Source organism: Kogia breviceps, chromosome 7 (genome assembly GCF_026419965.1).
Source record: "Kogia breviceps isolate mKogBre1 chromosome 7, mKogBre1 haplotype 1, whole genome shotgun sequence".
Taxonomy (NCBI): domain Eukaryota; kingdom Metazoa; phylum Chordata; class Mammalia; order Artiodactyla; family Physeteridae; genus Kogia; species Kogia breviceps.
Window position 1 is genome coordinate 99,408,598 of NC_081316.1, and position 17,609 is coordinate 99,426,206.

General features: G+C 35.5%; 1 protein-coding gene across 2 annotated transcripts in view; it reads right to left on the reverse strand.

The window, feature by feature from the left end:
- Positions 1-17,609, reverse strand: part of RDX (radixin) — a 97,523-nt gene that overhangs the window by 41,901 nt on the left and 38,013 nt on the right. For both annotated transcript variants that reach the window (XM_059069489.2, XM_059069488.2), the window contains exons 6-10: positions 14,492-14,575; positions 14,138-14,284; positions 12,916-13,012; positions 11,881-12,044; positions 6,626-6,756 (exon numbers count right to left, since the gene is read on the reverse strand). In XM_059069489.2, coding sequence (XP_058925472.1) covers positions 6,626-6,756; positions 11,881-12,044; positions 12,916-13,012; positions 14,138-14,284; positions 14,492-14,575 — 623 coding nt within the window. The remainder of the gene's footprint in view (positions 1-6,625; positions 6,757-11,880; positions 12,045-12,915; positions 13,013-14,137; positions 14,285-14,491; positions 14,576-17,609) is intronic.

Sequence of the window (17,609 nt, forward strand, 5' to 3'; positions counted from 1 at the left end):
TCAAAGGCCAGAGGAAAACTGACAATAATGTAGAAACAGATTTTTAGGGGTCCTACAAACCCTCTGCAAAGATGCCAAGGGCCAGAGTCCCCTTTATAATTATAAAAGTTCAACTGATCAATCTTTTCCTTATGGTTATGAACACATTCTCTCCTTTACTATCTTCTAGAAACTTCATTCTACCTTTAACATTTAGGTTCACAATCCACAGGCCCTCCATAAAGAAACACCAGCTAAAAATTCAGGAGCTCTTTGACAGGGACCCAAATACACTACTAATTTTATTTTAGCAAAAGAGTAAGCCACTGCACTCGAATCATGCATTGAAGGGAAAAATAAAAGCCCCCTCCCAACCTCAAAAAAAATAAACCATTTATAACCACCAAATAAACAGCAATACTGCAAATGTGAAGAGCATGTGAAGCTCCTCCTGTGGCTGGGAATGAAAGATTAAAGGAAGAAAATCTGAAAAGAACAGACTTGGGCAGCAGTGGGAAACCCAACAGAAAAGCTATATTATTAATGCCAACTTAGAAGATAAATCAGAGTTACAGAGCTTGTCATCACATTGAAAAACTGTTATCACATCCTCAACCCACAGAAGTTTGCAGCAAAGACATTTCAACAGCTGATCTTCCATCTCCAGAACTTCCTCTCCAGGAGCTCTCTATTAAGAAAAGGATTGTGAATAAGTAGAACAGGAAGCTACAGCAGATGGGAGGAAAGGAAAAGTATAGTTAATACAGCAAACAAAGAGAAAACTACCAACCCAGGAATGATCTAGGAGGTGCATCACCTAGCAATACCATGGGAGGAGAGGGTTTATTCTGTGAAGTACACAGAATATTCAGTCCATTGACTTAAATGGAGAAGTTCAGTCTTGGCAGATATTAAACTCTTCTGGAGACTTAGTTTGTCCTGTTATAAACTAAATGGCTCACTGTATTAACTTTTTCAAGTAATTATTTTCCTTTTCTCAATTTCAGGATTATAATTTATGAAAGTATATAATGTGTAACAATTAACAACTAATACCATGAAAGATTAAAGATAAAAGATGAAGTTAAGTAACATGGGAGCCCAAGAGTTGCCTTGTCTTTGAAACCTGCTTCCTACCACTTTATTATATACCTATGACTTATTTATGACACATCAGTTAAAAATCTTTTTAGGTACAACTAGTAACTGAACACTGTGGCATCAGCAATAGGATAGACAAATAGATAAGTGGAACAGAACAGAGTCTGGAAACATCCATACATATAGACTTCTGGATTTGTGACAAAGGTGATGCTATGTATGGTACAAAGTCTTTGCAATAAATAGGTCTGGGTCAGTTAGAAATATGCACAGGAAAAAACAAACCTTGACTCTTATAAAAATCACTTACATATGGACTGTGGACCTAAATGTGAAAGGTAAAACAAAGTTTCTAGGAGATAGTAAACAATAATACATTCACAACCATAAGGAAAAAGAGTGATAAATGGAGCTTAAAGTTAAGACTGTCTTTTCATTAAATGACACGATTAAGAGAGTAAAAAGGTAAACCACGGAGAGATGCTTTTACAATACATTTAAAGAACTCCTACAGATCAATAAGAAAAAGAAGAAAATCCAATTTTTTTTTCGAATGGGCAAAACAAGTGAAAAGGCACTTCACAGACAGCTATAATCATTTGCTACGGTGCTCAAAATCATCAGTAATCAAGAAAATGCACTGTACTCGTTGTATTCACCAGAATGGCTAAACAAACAAAACAAAAAAGAAACCCTGATAATAATGAGTAGTGAATGTAATGATGAAGATGTAGAGCAGTGGTAGGAATGAAATTTGATACAACCACTTTGGGAAACTGGTGGCAGTATCTACTATAGCTCTATACAGCTGTGATCCCGAAATTCTACTCCTAGATGTGTACATCCCACAAACCAGTAGGTATGTACACCAAGTGCTATGTTCAAGAATGCTCATAGCAGCAGCCCCAAACTGGAAATATCACAAATGTCCATCACCAGTAGAATGCATAAACTGTGGTAAATACATGCAATAGAATATTACACAACAATGTGAAAAAACAAACTACAGCTACCTACAAAAGTTTGAGCAAAAAGAAGCCAAAAGTAAGTACACATGAATTCATTTCTATGTAGTTCAAACATAGGCAAGATGATTCTAAGGCATTACACTGAAAGCACAAGCAATAAAAGCCTAAATAAATAAATAAATAAATTGGACTTCATCCAAATTTAAAACCAAATTTAACACCATCAACAAAGTGAAAAGATTACCCATGGAACAGGGGAAAATATTTGCATATCATATATCTGATATATGATAAGGGATTTACACACAAATATTTTAAAAAACTTATACCTCAGTAACAAAAAAAAACATGATTGAAAAATGGGCAGAAAATTTGAAAATACATTTTTCCAAAGAAGATATATAAATGGCCAATAAGGATATGGAAAGATAGATATTCAACATCACCAGCCATTAGGAAAATGCAAATCAAAACCACAATGAGATACCACTTCGCACCCATTATCATGACTATAATCCAAAAGATAAATATTAACAAGTGTTGGTGAGGATGTGGAGAAAACATGCCTTGCTGGTAGGAATGTTAAATGATATATAATTGTTTTAGAAATCAGATGCACATGTCCTCAAAAAGTTAAACATATGACCCAGCAATTCCACTCCCAGGCTTATACCCAAAAGAAATGAAAATGTACAGATACATAATAACTTGTACACAAATGTTCATAGCAGCATATTCACAACAGCCGAACAGTGGAAACAACTGATGAAAAAGTAAAATGTGGCATTATACATATAAAGTCCTTGATACACGCTAAAACGTGATGGACCCTGAAAACATTATGCTCAGCGCAAGTCACAACAGATCACACTTTGCATGACTGCATTTGCATGAAATGTCCAGAAGGCAAGTCTATAGAGATAAAAAGTAAATTAGTAGCTGTCTAAGGCTGAGGGAGGGAGAATTGGGAATAAATGGGAGCGACTGCTAACAGGTATAGGACTTCTTTCTGCGGTGATGAAATTGTTCTAAAATTGTGATGGCGGCTGCACAACTATGCAAACATACTAAAAGCTATTAAATTATACACTTCAAATGGCTGTGTGGTATGTAAATTATATCTAAACAGAGCTATTAGAAAAAAAGGTAAGACTAAACCTCATGATGATATAAATCAGAATGATATGTCACATCTGGGGTGAAAAAATGACTGCAAAGGGACACAAGGTGGGGTTCCCTGAGGGCAGGTAATGTTCTCTATCCTGTTCTGGGTAGTTACAAAAATAAATTCACTTTGTAAAAATTCATTGAGCCTTACACCTAAGAGGTATGCACATTATTATACCTATGAAAAAATTTCAACAAAAAAAACTTTAATATCACTTTATATATCAAAAAATCTCAAAAAGCTAAATTAGGGATTATTTACCTCCATTTTAGAAATTAGGAACATAAGGAAATCTAGAGGCTAAAATGACTTGCTTATGGTCATAAGTTAATGACAGAATTAAAGCTTGGCTCCTATTTGTAAACAATGCATACCTAAACCCTCTCCTACTTACTATTACTACTTTTATCACATTATCCTATTTATCTCCTTCACAGTACTTAGAACTACATAAAATGATTTTTATTATCTGTTAATTTTATTACTCTGTCTTTCCTCAATAAACTGTAAGCTACATGAGAGTAGGAAACTTACCTGTTCAATACTATATCCCCAATTCCTAGAACAATGCCTAGAACAGTACTGGGTGTACTTATTAAGTACTATGTGCTTAACAAGTATCCAGAATGAATGAAATCACTATACCCCCAACTCTTTCCTGTGGTTTGTCTTTGTGAAGGTGGAAATCCACTTTGATATTTGTTGCAACAGTGACTAAATGCAAGTGTGGCTATATTGTATGTCGAATACAGTCACCAATATATCTTAAAGATGGTTAAAAGAATGATAAAGGATGCTAAATAATTTAACAATGATGAATTATGGCAATACAAAATGTCAGAATGGTTCTATTTAATGATTTATGTCATTTCAAATAATGACTTCAATAAAATTTTTTTTCAAGAAAATGACAATAATGAAGTATGGAAGTTTCTTTTCAAACAAAAACTTATAGGTCTACTAAATATCATGATTTAGATATGACCAGTTACTGCATTTGAATGAGAATTTAGCATAAATTGCAAGACAACCATGCAGAGTTTAGGACAGCCTGGAAAAGCTTTATTATTAGAAAAACAGGCTTCCCTGGTGGCGCAGTGGTTGAGAATCCGCCTGCTGATGCAGGGGACACGGGTTCGTGCCCCGGTCTGGGAAGACCCCACATGCTGCGGAGCGGCTGGGCCCGTGAGCCATGGCCGCTGAGCCTGCGCGTCTGGAGCCTGTGCTCCGCAACGGGAGAGGCCACAACAGTGAGAGGTCCGCCTACCGCAAAAAAAAAAAAAAAGATCCTTTATTATTAGAAAAACAAACAAAAAAACAAACTGGATGTCCTTCACCTTAGGATGACTGATTTGAAACTGTCTTGAAACAGGCATGCTCTATAGTCTTTCTTATGTTTTATCCTCCTTATATTCTTTGGTGCTTCTTTACTTGAGTACTTTTCTGTATGTAAATCATTAATATTTTTATTATATATCCTAAATAAATAAGATTGAAAGATTTAGTAAATAGATATCTCTAAGAAAATGTATTACGTAAATGAAAAAGTGCTATCCTTCAATCTTCTCTTTAAAATCAGAGCATTATCATACATTTCTTTAAACTTTCCTTTTTTAAAAATATTTATTTTATTTATTTATTTTTGGCCGCTTTGGGTCTTCGTTGCTACGCACAGGCTTTCTCTAGCTGTGTTGAGCGGGGGCTACTCTTCGTTGCAGTGCGCAGGCTTCTCATTGCGGTGGCTTCTCTTGTTGCAGAGAACAGGCTCTAGGGGCGCGGGCTTCGGTAGTTGCGGCACACAGGCTCAGTAGTTGTGGCTCACGGGCTCTAGAGCACGGGCTCAGTAGTTGTGGTGCACGGGCTTAGTTGCTCCGCGGCATGTGGGATCTTCCCGGACCAGGGCTCGAACCCATGTCCCCTGCATTGGCAGGCGGATTCTTAACCACTGCGCCACCAGGAAAACCCTAAACTTTCCTTTTTTAAAAAACACACTTTAGTATATTCGTTTTTTTTTTTACAGTATTCTTCCTCTAAGAGTATTGCTCATACTCTTCACATGGTGCTTAGTACATGTTACCTCACTTTATTAATATTTTTAATGTATACATCTCATTTCTGTCAACCACACAGGCTTCACTCCCATGCATGTTATGTATCTGTCTTTCGAAAACACAGCACAAAGTAGGCGCATCACAAATGTCTGCTTCAACTGATGAAAAAGCACCTAGAGTGGTAGAAACAGCATCAAGTTGGAATTCAGGAAACAAGTTCTACCCTTGTGTTATGGTCTGCCAATAAGTCTCTTTACTACCTCTGGGCTTTAAACTAAATACTTTCTAGGTCTTTTCTAGCTCTGAGAAATGAGGCTTCTAATGAGTCAGAATAAAATCCAGTGGTTGTTTTTTTCTATTTCTTCTCTTAGAAATATTATTTCCAATCATCTTGCATTGGAATGATCAGTTTGTGGATTTATAACAGTCTTCGGGACTTCTTCCTCTAGCTGCCCATCTGCAAGTTATTCTACCCACTGCTCAACAGCATCTCCCCACCACGGTAGGCTGATGTAAGGAATGAAAATAAACCTTAAATAAGACCATTAGCTATTTCCAACAGAAGTGAATGGCTGGTCCTACTAGTTGTCAGGAAAGCAGGTATTAATTTAATTTTATAAATAATGTAGATTTTCATGTTATCCCCTAGATCCTACTGCTTAGCAAGGAGCATAATCTTATTTTGCTCAATATCTTTTATCTTTTGTTCTCCCCACTATTTCTTGTTTGAAATTAGTATATTCTAGAGTTACTTTATATAAACCACACTCTCTAAATCCAATGTATCCTTTCTATATATACACTGCAGCATTTTGGTTACCTACTGCCTAGGTTGTAGGTTCTTCCAAACATGTTACCAAAAACAAACAAACAAAACACTTCTACTATGTGTTGTGCATTTTTTTAATATACCGAAATTAAATTTAGAGACAGTTCCAGAAGAGCTTAAATAGTTAGAATAGCTTAAAATGCCTTTAATTACCTAGATGCCTTAAAGTTCTTACATATCCATAAAATGCTTTTGTTTAAATACCAGAAAGTACTGAAAATGTGTTTTTGTTTATGGAATCCTGAATAGTGATAGCAATAAATTACTACATATAGTCATTCGTAATATATAATAAGGGTACACATAAAAATATTGGAGTGCTTAAGTAAATGAAAGACAAAGAATATATGAGCCTTGTATAGTTGAATGTGCCTTAAACGTGTTTATGATGTAATTCCACCAAGCATTAAATTGGCAATTAACTGTAATTATTCTAGATAAGACAAATAAGATTTAACAGTAGTAAGAAATACTATTAGCTGATGACAGAGCAACAATTTTGAATCCAGTGTCAAAAAGAAACTTTTACCTTTCTGGGCTTTCATTGTCTGTTCTTCAATTTGCCTCAGACGTTCCAATAGCTCTTCCTTTTCACGTTCTATTCTTTCCTTTTCCTTTTCTGCTATTTCTCTTTTCTTCTTTTCATTCTCTAATTGCGCCCTTAAAAGGAATTACAATTGTGCTTTCACAAATTAATATATGCAAATATTCATATGAAGCCTAAGTACTGGCTGTGAATCAACTAAGAAGAAACTACAGAATAAATATTTTAAGAGTCCTCATTATACTCAGATTTGTTCAAAACTCATATAGTTAAAAATATAGGACTATACTGTTACATACACAATTGTGAGGTTGCAAAAAATTTAGTCAATGACTGTTTAAAATGAACTCTTGACAGTAAATTATATGTCAGCATAAAAGGAGTTAACTGCACAGCTGCTATACCCAAGGACATGCCTTCTTCAGATTAGCAGGAGCCCTCCACTGAGGGAAGTAACAAAGGCTTGAAGGGAGTAAACAAGGCTGTTTCACTTTAAACAGCAAAATAATCTGGGAGGGCAACAATTTTCAACCATTAACAATTAATTAATAGAAGTTTAATTTCTAAGGTAGTACCAACTTATGCTTAGATACAAGATGACAAACCAGTTTAATCTCCTTTGACAAATCCCTTAGAATGATAGTACATATCTAAATATAGCCAAATTCATTCATCAAACATCTACCAAGGGCCTACTGTGGGTCGGACTCTATGTTGAGGGCCAGAAGTATAATGATGAATAAGAGACCCTATGTTAATTATCAGATAATACTGTCTACTTCAAGGGGAATAATTTTCTCTCGTTAAAAAAAAAAATCGATTACAATTTCATCTGACACTTATCTGAATATACCTAAATATTTCTAAAAGACATTGCTGCCGTTTGATGTCAATTCTGAATTTCAGGCCCAAACCATGTAGTTTCTCAACCTGCAGTCTCTGATAAGCTTAACAGCAAAGTTTTATTATCAATTCCTTACTCAATAAACCTAAACTTAAAAATTCCTACAGCTCCTAGTACCTATATGCCTCCAACATGAAAAGAAAATCAACCCACAGCTTTGGGATAAACAGGTACAGTTGTGGCAAGTCAGCAAGAGATAGGCCCTTAAGTGTAAGGGTGACCATACTTCCCCAGCTGGTTTTAATGAATCCTTACAGCATTTAATAATCTAGGGCTTGGAGTTCATTCATGCAAAGGGAGCTCCACCTCTGTTCTAGAATTCCCTACAAGGTATTTTCTCAACAGCCAAGAGTCAGTAACTAAGCACCCCTCTGCCACCAAGACTTGGAGTCACTCTGCAGCACATTCACCTCTTTCTTCCTATCCTATTCAACCTGTAAGAGTATACACAGGTAAAGAGATGTAAGAATTTGGGAGCCCCCACCCCTCTAGAAGACAGGGATGCTTGAGGTTTAAGGAAATGTTTGAGTTTCCCAACTTCCTTGAGCAAAGCAACGGCATGGTGGCCTCCGCAGAGGCTGCTGACCTTTCTGTATTCTTTAGAAAGCTGAAAAGGCAGGCTTGTCTGTGAAAGCAAGAGCACAGTACTTTTCAAGGAATTGCTAGTATAGCCAAGAGCTACTTTTTTCCTGGCAGACAGCCAGGCTGTCTGCTACTCTAAGATGTTGAATAGCCTACCCCCAACATTCCCCAGCCTCTGCTCAATCAAATCCAGCATTGCCACAGTTCTCCAAGACAGTTAGTTACCTTCCTCCCTCCCTCCCTGAGGCCCTGAGACACTTTATGAGGACTTACACCACAAAACAGATCTCAAGACCAAAGGCTGTAATAATATTCCATGAACTCAGAACCTTTCAGGTCCAGCTCTGGCACACAGATGGCCCCTTCTGGAGATAGGCACTGGTGTTATTTAGCTTTCCCTATTGATGTTTCATTTGTTCATCCTCAAGGATGGAGGTAAAGGAGATAAGGAAGCAGGAAATAAGACAGAAGGTAACAAGCAAGTTGGGGGGAAAATTTAGTCTTTGTACTGAAAAAGGGAATAAATGTATAGCCGATATTTAACTTGACTATAATATTTAAAGCATTTTGCAAAGTTTACTCTGCTGTGCTCTTATGAGGCTTGTGTCTCATATCTTAATAAGAATTCTCGCTTCACTACAGCCATCACCAACTAACATCCCATTCAATTAACACAAGTGCCTTTGGCTCTCCACATTTCTTAGTGATACCTAGTTTTTGCAGGCCTGCCTTGTCTCCCTTATGAAATTTAAAAAGCTTGCTTCTCCCCTAAACCTTGTTGGAGGACCAAACTGGTCCATTCACAGGCCACTAGGCATGCCGTGCATATCCTTATCTTTACACATTTGCTTAGGTTGGCTTCATCTTCTGAAAATATCTTACCCCTGTCTCTAACTCTCAAAATGAAGTCCCACTTGCCCCATGAAGCAAGCCTCTTGTGATTACTCTAAACCACAGATGTAAATATTTTTACTTAGAGTTTGGATTTGGAAACACTCATTTGACCAAGCTGTTCTATTTTAAGAAATAAACAACATATTAATAAACTATCAATTCTCTGTACTAATATACAAAAAATATTTTAAAATATACTACTTTTTAAAGAATATCAGATGGCCTCAATTACATTTTTCTTAAAGTGAAGATTAAAACTAACATATTCAGACTAACTTCTCAAACTAACTTCTATTCAGACTACGTATTAATAATATTAAGAAGTATTTACTGCTACTATTTATTAAAAACATCAGGTACTTTGCTAAATGTTTCTATACTGACACTAGTATTTCTCACAAAAACGCCTGAAAGTAGGACTATTATTTTCATAGTAAGGGCAAGAGAACAGTGGGTCAGAAGTTACTTTTTCAACAAGTGTCGGAAGATAATTCAAACCCAGATTTATTTAATTCCAAAGCCTGTATTCTTTGCATGACACCAGCTGAGTCCTAGTGATAGAGGCAGCCAGCCATGACACAGAATATCCCATAGCTAACCTACAATTGACATGTAGGTATCTGACTCTAACCTGTAAATTCAATTCAATTTGGATGCAAATAACTTAAGAACACAGACTACAGGGACCAATAACCCATGGAAAATAAGATCACTTTCACTATAAGAAAAAAAAGTTATCAGAGTTATGGGGAGAGAATATGGCCACATATGCCAACATACTGTAGGGAAAGAGGCCTCTTGCTGCCCCTTCCCAGCCACTGTTCTTGCCCAAGATATTCCAGCAGCACAGGCAGCATACCTCTGAGCATTCCCCCAAGTATGTCTGCTGGCTACTTTGTCATTGGGCTTGACCAAAATTGTTTCCACATACACAGCTGTCATTTCTCTCTGACCTGTAAAGCAGGGAATAAATGAAGACTTGGAATGCCATTTCTGAAAGACTGACAATCCCTATGTGGCTGGACTAATAAAAAACATCCTCTAGGCATTCAAATGAATTAAACAATTACTGAATTCCTACTGTGTACAAAGCAGTCAATAAATGCTTGCTAATTAAATGCTGGAACCTTTCATGGAATCCAAGAAAGGAACCATGGGGTTGTTACTGTTTAAAAAAAAAGAAAGAAACTTAAAATCTTCCACTTTCATCTAGGCCATAGAGTCACTAAAATATAGCACCATCGGTGTTTATTAATGATACTACACTCCTCTCTGTGTGTCAGAAACAAAAGACAAATAAACAAATATATTTACGTTAAGAATGTAAATAATACATCAACATCATAGACAAGCAGATTTGTTAGGACATATTACGGCTTGATGAGTATGAGATATAATTTCTCATTTAACTCAGATAGGAGACCTTAGAGGGATGGGAAGGGAAGGAAGGAAGAAAGGGGGGGGGGAGAGAACGAGAGAAAGAAAAAGTTTAGTCTTTGAGAGAGAAAGGGAAAGGCTATGCTGGATAAGAAGAGAAAGTAAAGCCCAATACAGAACTATTTTAAAAAGCAGGTAAGACTAGAACTACAATGTGATTCTAAGCTACATGAGAGCAGTGAAAAATGATGAGCCCAAAGTAACATTCCAACTTAGCATCTTTAATGGTGGGGTCAGGAATTACTGGAAAGTTTCATGCCTGTATAAAAAATGTTTTGTGGAGCAGTAAACTTCTCTAAAGCAGACAAATTGAGGGGAGCAATGTGAATTACTAAAATATCTGAAATACACAGAACATTTAAGAAAAATATATATCTAATACAAACACTAAAACTATAGGTAGCAAAATTATATCTGGCAGAGGGTCAATTTAATTGCTGGATTCAAATCATGTTATTGCCAACATGACATATGTTTTTATATATATGGTTTGGGGTCATCAATTTTATTTTCTTTAGGACCTACTCTATTCTTAAATTATTGTGTTACTCTACAAAGATTTCCTCAATAGAGCTTAGCTTTAATTTGGTCTCTAAATTTTTTCCAATAAAGCATAAAGTCTAAATTAATATAGAATCAGATTTAGGAATTATATTGCTGGACCCAGTAATGTGGTTACAGGGCCAACAAGGATTTTATTCAGTATTTTTACATTTCAAAAATCCCAATTTAATATATTTAACACCTTTTTCAAAAGTCTAAGTGAACCATGGTTAAAAATATCAGTGTCATTGGTAGGGAGTGCTATTGTTATTCAGCTCTGTATAGTGACTGTTCACTTCAGTTCTACAGTGTCACTGACACTGTTTCAAAGCAAATACTCAGCACATTCTTACCCTGAAAAATTAAGACACACAAATCACAAGCAAAACAAACTTGAAAATTTCAAACTACTACATCCATACCAAAGTCTGTCAGTAAAAAGCTAGCACAATAAAAGAAAAGCACATCTATGGAGTCATGAAAAGCCATTTTCTCAGAAACATTTGTCAAAGATTTCTAACTTGAAAATTATACATACTCATTTTAAAAGAGGATAGTGATAATACATGCTGCCATTCAATTTTTTAAAAAATATTTATTTATTTGGCTGTGCTGGGTGGTAGTTGCAGCAAATAGGATATTTACTTGAAGTATGCGGGATTTAGTTCCCCAGCCAGGGATCGAACCCTGGCCCCCTGCACTGGGAGCAGGGAGTCCCAACCACTGGACCACCATGGAAGTCTCTGTCATTCAATTTTAATAACAATGAATCTAATGTAGAAATGTAAATTTAGAGTATATTAAAGAAACTGATGAAGATTCTTAAATTTTAGATAACCTATTCCTATCAATTAAAAATGAAAGGCTATAAATTCCATACCTTTCCAACTGTTTCTGATGTTTCTCCTCCCTAGCCTGAGCCTTCATCTGTTGTACCTCAATAGTATCAGGCTTCCTTCTTCGCATGTATAGTTCATGGTTTCCCATGCATAAGGCCAAAATCCGCTTATTGATTCTCAGACGAGGTGCATAAAAAACAAAATCCTAAACATAAAGGAGCCCAAATTTAAAATCTTCATGAAGGAAAGTCACTCTCACAATAATCTGTACTAAATTTCAACCTGTGCTATGACTTCTAATGTCATATTCCATATTGTTTAGAAATCATAAAATTTCTTCACTCCTCATGTATATGCCATACTTTCACATAAATGGTTCCTCACCTTTTCATTCCCTACCAGTTTCATGGAGAAGCTAATGTTCTTACCCTCTCAGTGCATTAAATGTCATTTATTCTTTTTTCTTCTCCAAAGAAACTATGAGCATCAGTTCCTTCACCTCAGAAGAGGATTTTTTGTTTGTTTTGCCTTTTGCCATTAATCTCAAAACTGGACCTTTGTTCAAGGCTGTTAAGCTTTTTAACCTAGAAATGTTCTCCATATCTTTGTCTTTCCAATAACTGAGTTAAAATACTGGAGTATACTTGACACTAGAGGAATCAAAAAATCCACTTAAATATAAAGATTTCTTAAGTTCAAGGCTTCAAGTTATGAAAATACAAAGTTCACAATGCAAAGCTCTATAAAAATTTAGAGTAGGGCAACCTCTACTAATTCTAGCCACCAACATGTTTTTTTAAAATAGGAATGCTGATTATTTTCAACTACCTCCTAATAAATATTACCTACCTTATAGTTAAATCTCAGTTAAAATAAAACTCTAGTAATTTACATGTTGTAAAAAGATTAAAACCTTATATTCTTAATGCTATTTCATCATTGGGAAAGTTAAACTATGAAAGGAGAATATTCATCAGAAGCAATTCAATAAATGAACAATGCCATTCTTCAAGAGCTATCATAGCAAAGTGGCAGAAATTCAGAGTTAATACATAAAATGAAAGAATTTTACTTACAGGTGCCTTTTTGTCAATCGGCTTTATAACAAATTTTTTGTCATTAAATGAAATATTTCTGATTTCACTCCAGGGAAAACCAATTTTAGGTGTTAACCTTAAAAAATGAAAGCATCATTAAGATGAATGCATTCGCATTATAAAAAGAAACTGAACCATTCCAGTTAAGTCCAAAGTCCCCTTTGTCCATAATCCCCAATCCCAATCCCTCCCATCTTGAGCTAACCCCTCTTTCACATTCCCCATCTTTATCTGTAGTCATAACTATAATAGGTATTCTTACAGAAACTCATTCAAAATTTTTCCAAAGGAAGAAAAAGATTTCATCCACAAAAATTACTCGAAGTCATTTTTGCTTTTCATTCAAAAATTTCAAAATTTCCTCTTCTGAATGACATAGCATTTTAACTTGCTTTGTAATATATGAAAAAATATATCAGAGTAAAATTAGTAAAATCCTCTCTTTTAGAGTTATTCTATTTGCTTAGGAATGTATATTTTATTAGATATTTGTAAATAATGAAAATAAAATTCTGGAGCCAACCCAGAATAAAAAGAAATGTCTTAGGAGAAGGCATTACTGGCACAGACTTGGATGCTTATGTGATATGGTAAATTAAAGAAAGGAATAAAGCAACTGTAGCTATCATTACTGAAAAGTGCTCTACGAGCCTGACATACATATTCCTGGTCAATTTCAAAGTAAAATTACACCGTTCACTATGCATGATACAGGAGGAATATTCTACTTCATTGATGTCTAAAAATATTCAAAACAATTCCTATAAGATAAATGTTCAACAAGTGTTACAAAATACAGTAAATTATATACCTATTAATTCATTGTCTCACTGCTCCTGATGTATACATGTTAATTTCAATTTCAACCTACATGCCAGGTATAACATTTAAGGAATCACTCTTTACATGAGAACAAATTTTAATTAATTTACTAGACATAACTCACAAGACATCAAGAAGCACACTTCAAAAGTCAATCATTCTATTTAAAAAATACACTTGAGAACTCTGAAACTGCAAGATGTTGAGAAAACAGATATATGTTATCTGAGAGCCTATGTGGCACTAACGAATCTTTTAATTTGGGGGGGAATAAAGCAGTTAAGAGTAATTTAGCCCATAAAGAACTTTACAAACATAAGAGCAAAGCCATATAGACCAGTGAATAATGACTAGTTCACTATGCAACTAATTTACTTACTTGTCATCATGTTCATAAATATTCAGACCCAAAGCATCAACGCCTAGCCACAATTCAGTTCCCTTTTTATTTTTTATTTCAAAATAGTTGACTCCATACATTTCTAGATCCTGTGCAATCTTCAGGTATTCCATCATAGAATCTTCCCTGTTGAAATAAAGCTAATTTTAATATATATAAGTAAAAGTAATACCAAACAAATTACAAAAACACTCTGGATTAAAATTTAGTGCTTTATATTTATTTATATAAGTCAAATAATCTGTTGGGGATAATCTGATGTAATAATAAGTGTTATGAAAAAAAAAAACTTTAATTTGAGAAAAAATACTAAGAAAATAACCACCCAAATACCTTAGCATTCCTCTATGTTCTTCATGCCAGTTCTGTATTCTTTCTTCCCACTGTTCTTTTGTCAGCTTGTGTTGTTCCAAAACACTGCAAAGAAAAAGAAATCTATAAAAATGCCTCTAAGATTCAAATATTCTTTTCAAAAGTCTAGAATCATTCAGCACCTTAACTGTGGTGGTCACACAAAGCTATACACATGATAAAACTGCACAGAATTAACAAATATATACATACACACAAATGACTACAGTAACACTGATGAAACCTGAATGGGGTCAGTGGATTGCATCAATGTCAACATCCTGGTTGTGGGGCTTCTCTGGTGGCGCAGTGGTTGAGAATCCGCCTGCCAATGCAGGCAACACGGGTTCGTGCCCCAGTCCGGGAAGATCCCACATGCCGCAGAGCGGCTGGGCCCGTGAGCCATGGCCGCTGTGCCTGCGAGTCCGGAGCCTGTGCTCCGCAACGGGAGAGACCACAACAGTGAGAGGCCCGCGTACCAAAAAAAAAAAAAAAAAAATCCTGGTTGTGATATTGTACTAAAGTCATGTAAGATGTTACCATTACGGAAGGCTGGGAGAAGGAGGATATGCAGGACCCAGACCTCACTATCATTTTTTAACACTGTGTATGAATCTACAACTATCTCAAAATAAAAAGATTCTATGATCCTGAAACTATTTTACATAATATATGTTTTTAAAATAGTTATATGGCTAGTTTATGGGAATTCAAATGTTTGAAATGAATAAAATATTGGGCAAAAAAAAGGGAAAATGATTTCCTCATGATTAATAAAAAAAAATTAGACAAGAACAGACTGAAAATCAGAATTCTTGGGTCGTAATTCTTCTATGACTCTATGTATTTACTTTCTTTGCTGCTAAATTTAATTTTGTTATTTTCTATCGGTAATATTTTTATATAAGAAGTATACAAGTGGGGCTTCCCTGGTGGCGCAGTGGTTGAGAGTCTGCCTGCCGATGCAGGGGATACGGGTTCGTGCCCTGGTCCGGGAAGATCCCACATGCCACGGAGCAGCTGGGCCCGTGAGCCATGGCTGCTGAGCCTGCGTGTCCGGAGCCTGTGCTCCGCAACGGGAGAGGCCACAACAGTGAGAGGCCCGCATACCGCAAAAAACAAACAAACAAACAAAAAGAAGTATACAAGTGAAAAGGCATTTTTTCACCACCCCTCCCAACACTTCAAATAATTTATTAGTTTCTTTTGCATCCTTCCAGTGTTTCTTCTGGATATGTAAGCAAACACAAACATTCTCATTTTCAACGACTAATATTTTAACACCAAATGAGCAAATTCAGCATGCATATAATTTACCTGCTGTGTTCACTATCCTGCTATGTATTTCTATTCTCCTTGGAAATTATGATGATAATTATCCACCTTTATTGATGAATACTCAGATCCTATTTTACTGATAGCAAAAGCTGTGGTATTAAAATATTTTTTTACTATGTAAAAATTTTAAGGTAAACTCATGGATTTCTTAGCAACATAAAGGAATCTTGGGATATAATCTTCCCTTGGACAAGTTACTCACTATTTAGAGTGAATTCCTTAATGGGGCCTCAGACAGACCATGATGTTTTTACTACAAACCACTTTCTCTATGTATCCTCTTTTAAGCTCTTGCTTTTGAAGAGATTTTTTGTCTTCTTCTTTACAGCATTTAAGTTTCCACATTTTTCTTGTCTTTATACTTACTCTCTCTTGCCATCTGGCCTCTGTGCTCACCAAGAGGCAAGGCTTGAGGGCATAATCAGTGCAGCCAACTGCAGATATTACAATGTTAACTAAATCTGAAGGTATGGATTAATTAAATTAAATGTCACTAAGATTTATGTTCTAGCTTTTTATATTCTGAATTTCAAATCTCATTCGTTTGCATTTTGTATAATGTGCTTTTATTATTAATCTGCATGACTGGTTTGCAGATATCCAAAAATTCCCACTTTGGAAAAGAATCTGAAAAAGAATGAATATATATATATATATATATATATATATATATATATATATATATATATAACTGAACCACTTTGCAGTATACCTGAAACTAACACAACATTGTAAATCAACTATATCCCAATATAAAATAAAAATTAAATTTTAAAAAAAGACATAAAAACTAAAAAAAAAAAAAAAGGAAAAAATTCCCACTTTTTTTCCCCTTCTGTCCAGGAAAAAGGAGGAGATCTTCTTCACAGTATGGCTAATCTGTCCCACCTGGCTTTAAATCTATCTATTTGGGACTTTAAAAGACTTATCCCTCTATTTTCTCAGGATCTTCATTCCATCATTTATTGTCCCCTGCCTACATATATTACCAGATACAGGCATACCGCAGAGATATTTTCAGTTCATTTCCAGACCACCACAAGAAAGCAAGTCACACAAATTTTTGGTTTCCCAGTACATATAGAGGTTATGGTTATACTACACTGTAGTCTATTAAGTGTGCAACAGCATTACATCCATAGAGACAATGTACATACCTTAATTTAAAAAGACTTTATTGCTAAAAAATGCTAACCACCATCTGAGGCTTCAGGGAGTCATAATCGTTTTGCTAGTGGAGGGTTTGAAATATTGCAAGAGCTACCAAATGTGACACAGAGACATGAAGTGAGCTAAAGCTGCTGGAAAAAATAGTGCTAAAAGACTTGCTTGATGCAGGGCTGCCATGAACCTTCAATTTATAAAAAACACAATACCTAAAGCGCACAATAAAGCAAAGTGCGAAAAAAGGAGGTATGCCTATATACTTATTTGTGTTAAGAGGGCAAAGATCACATCCATGTTGCTCACCACTTATGCCCAGTGCCAGAACAAAAGAGGCAAAAATCTGTAGAGTGAATAAAGGAATTAATTATTTTCCATCTTTTAAAGAACATGTCTATAAACTCATGCTTCCCTCCTCTTAGTATTTTTCTTTGTCACAGCCAAATTTCTTTCATGAACTGTTCATATTCACAATCCTTCATTTCCATACCTCACATCACCACCCCCAGTCCACCACAATCTGGCTTCAACCCCCAAGAATCTACTGAAACTGCTCTTATACTAGAGATATTTCAAACTCAATAGGTTCAAAACTGAA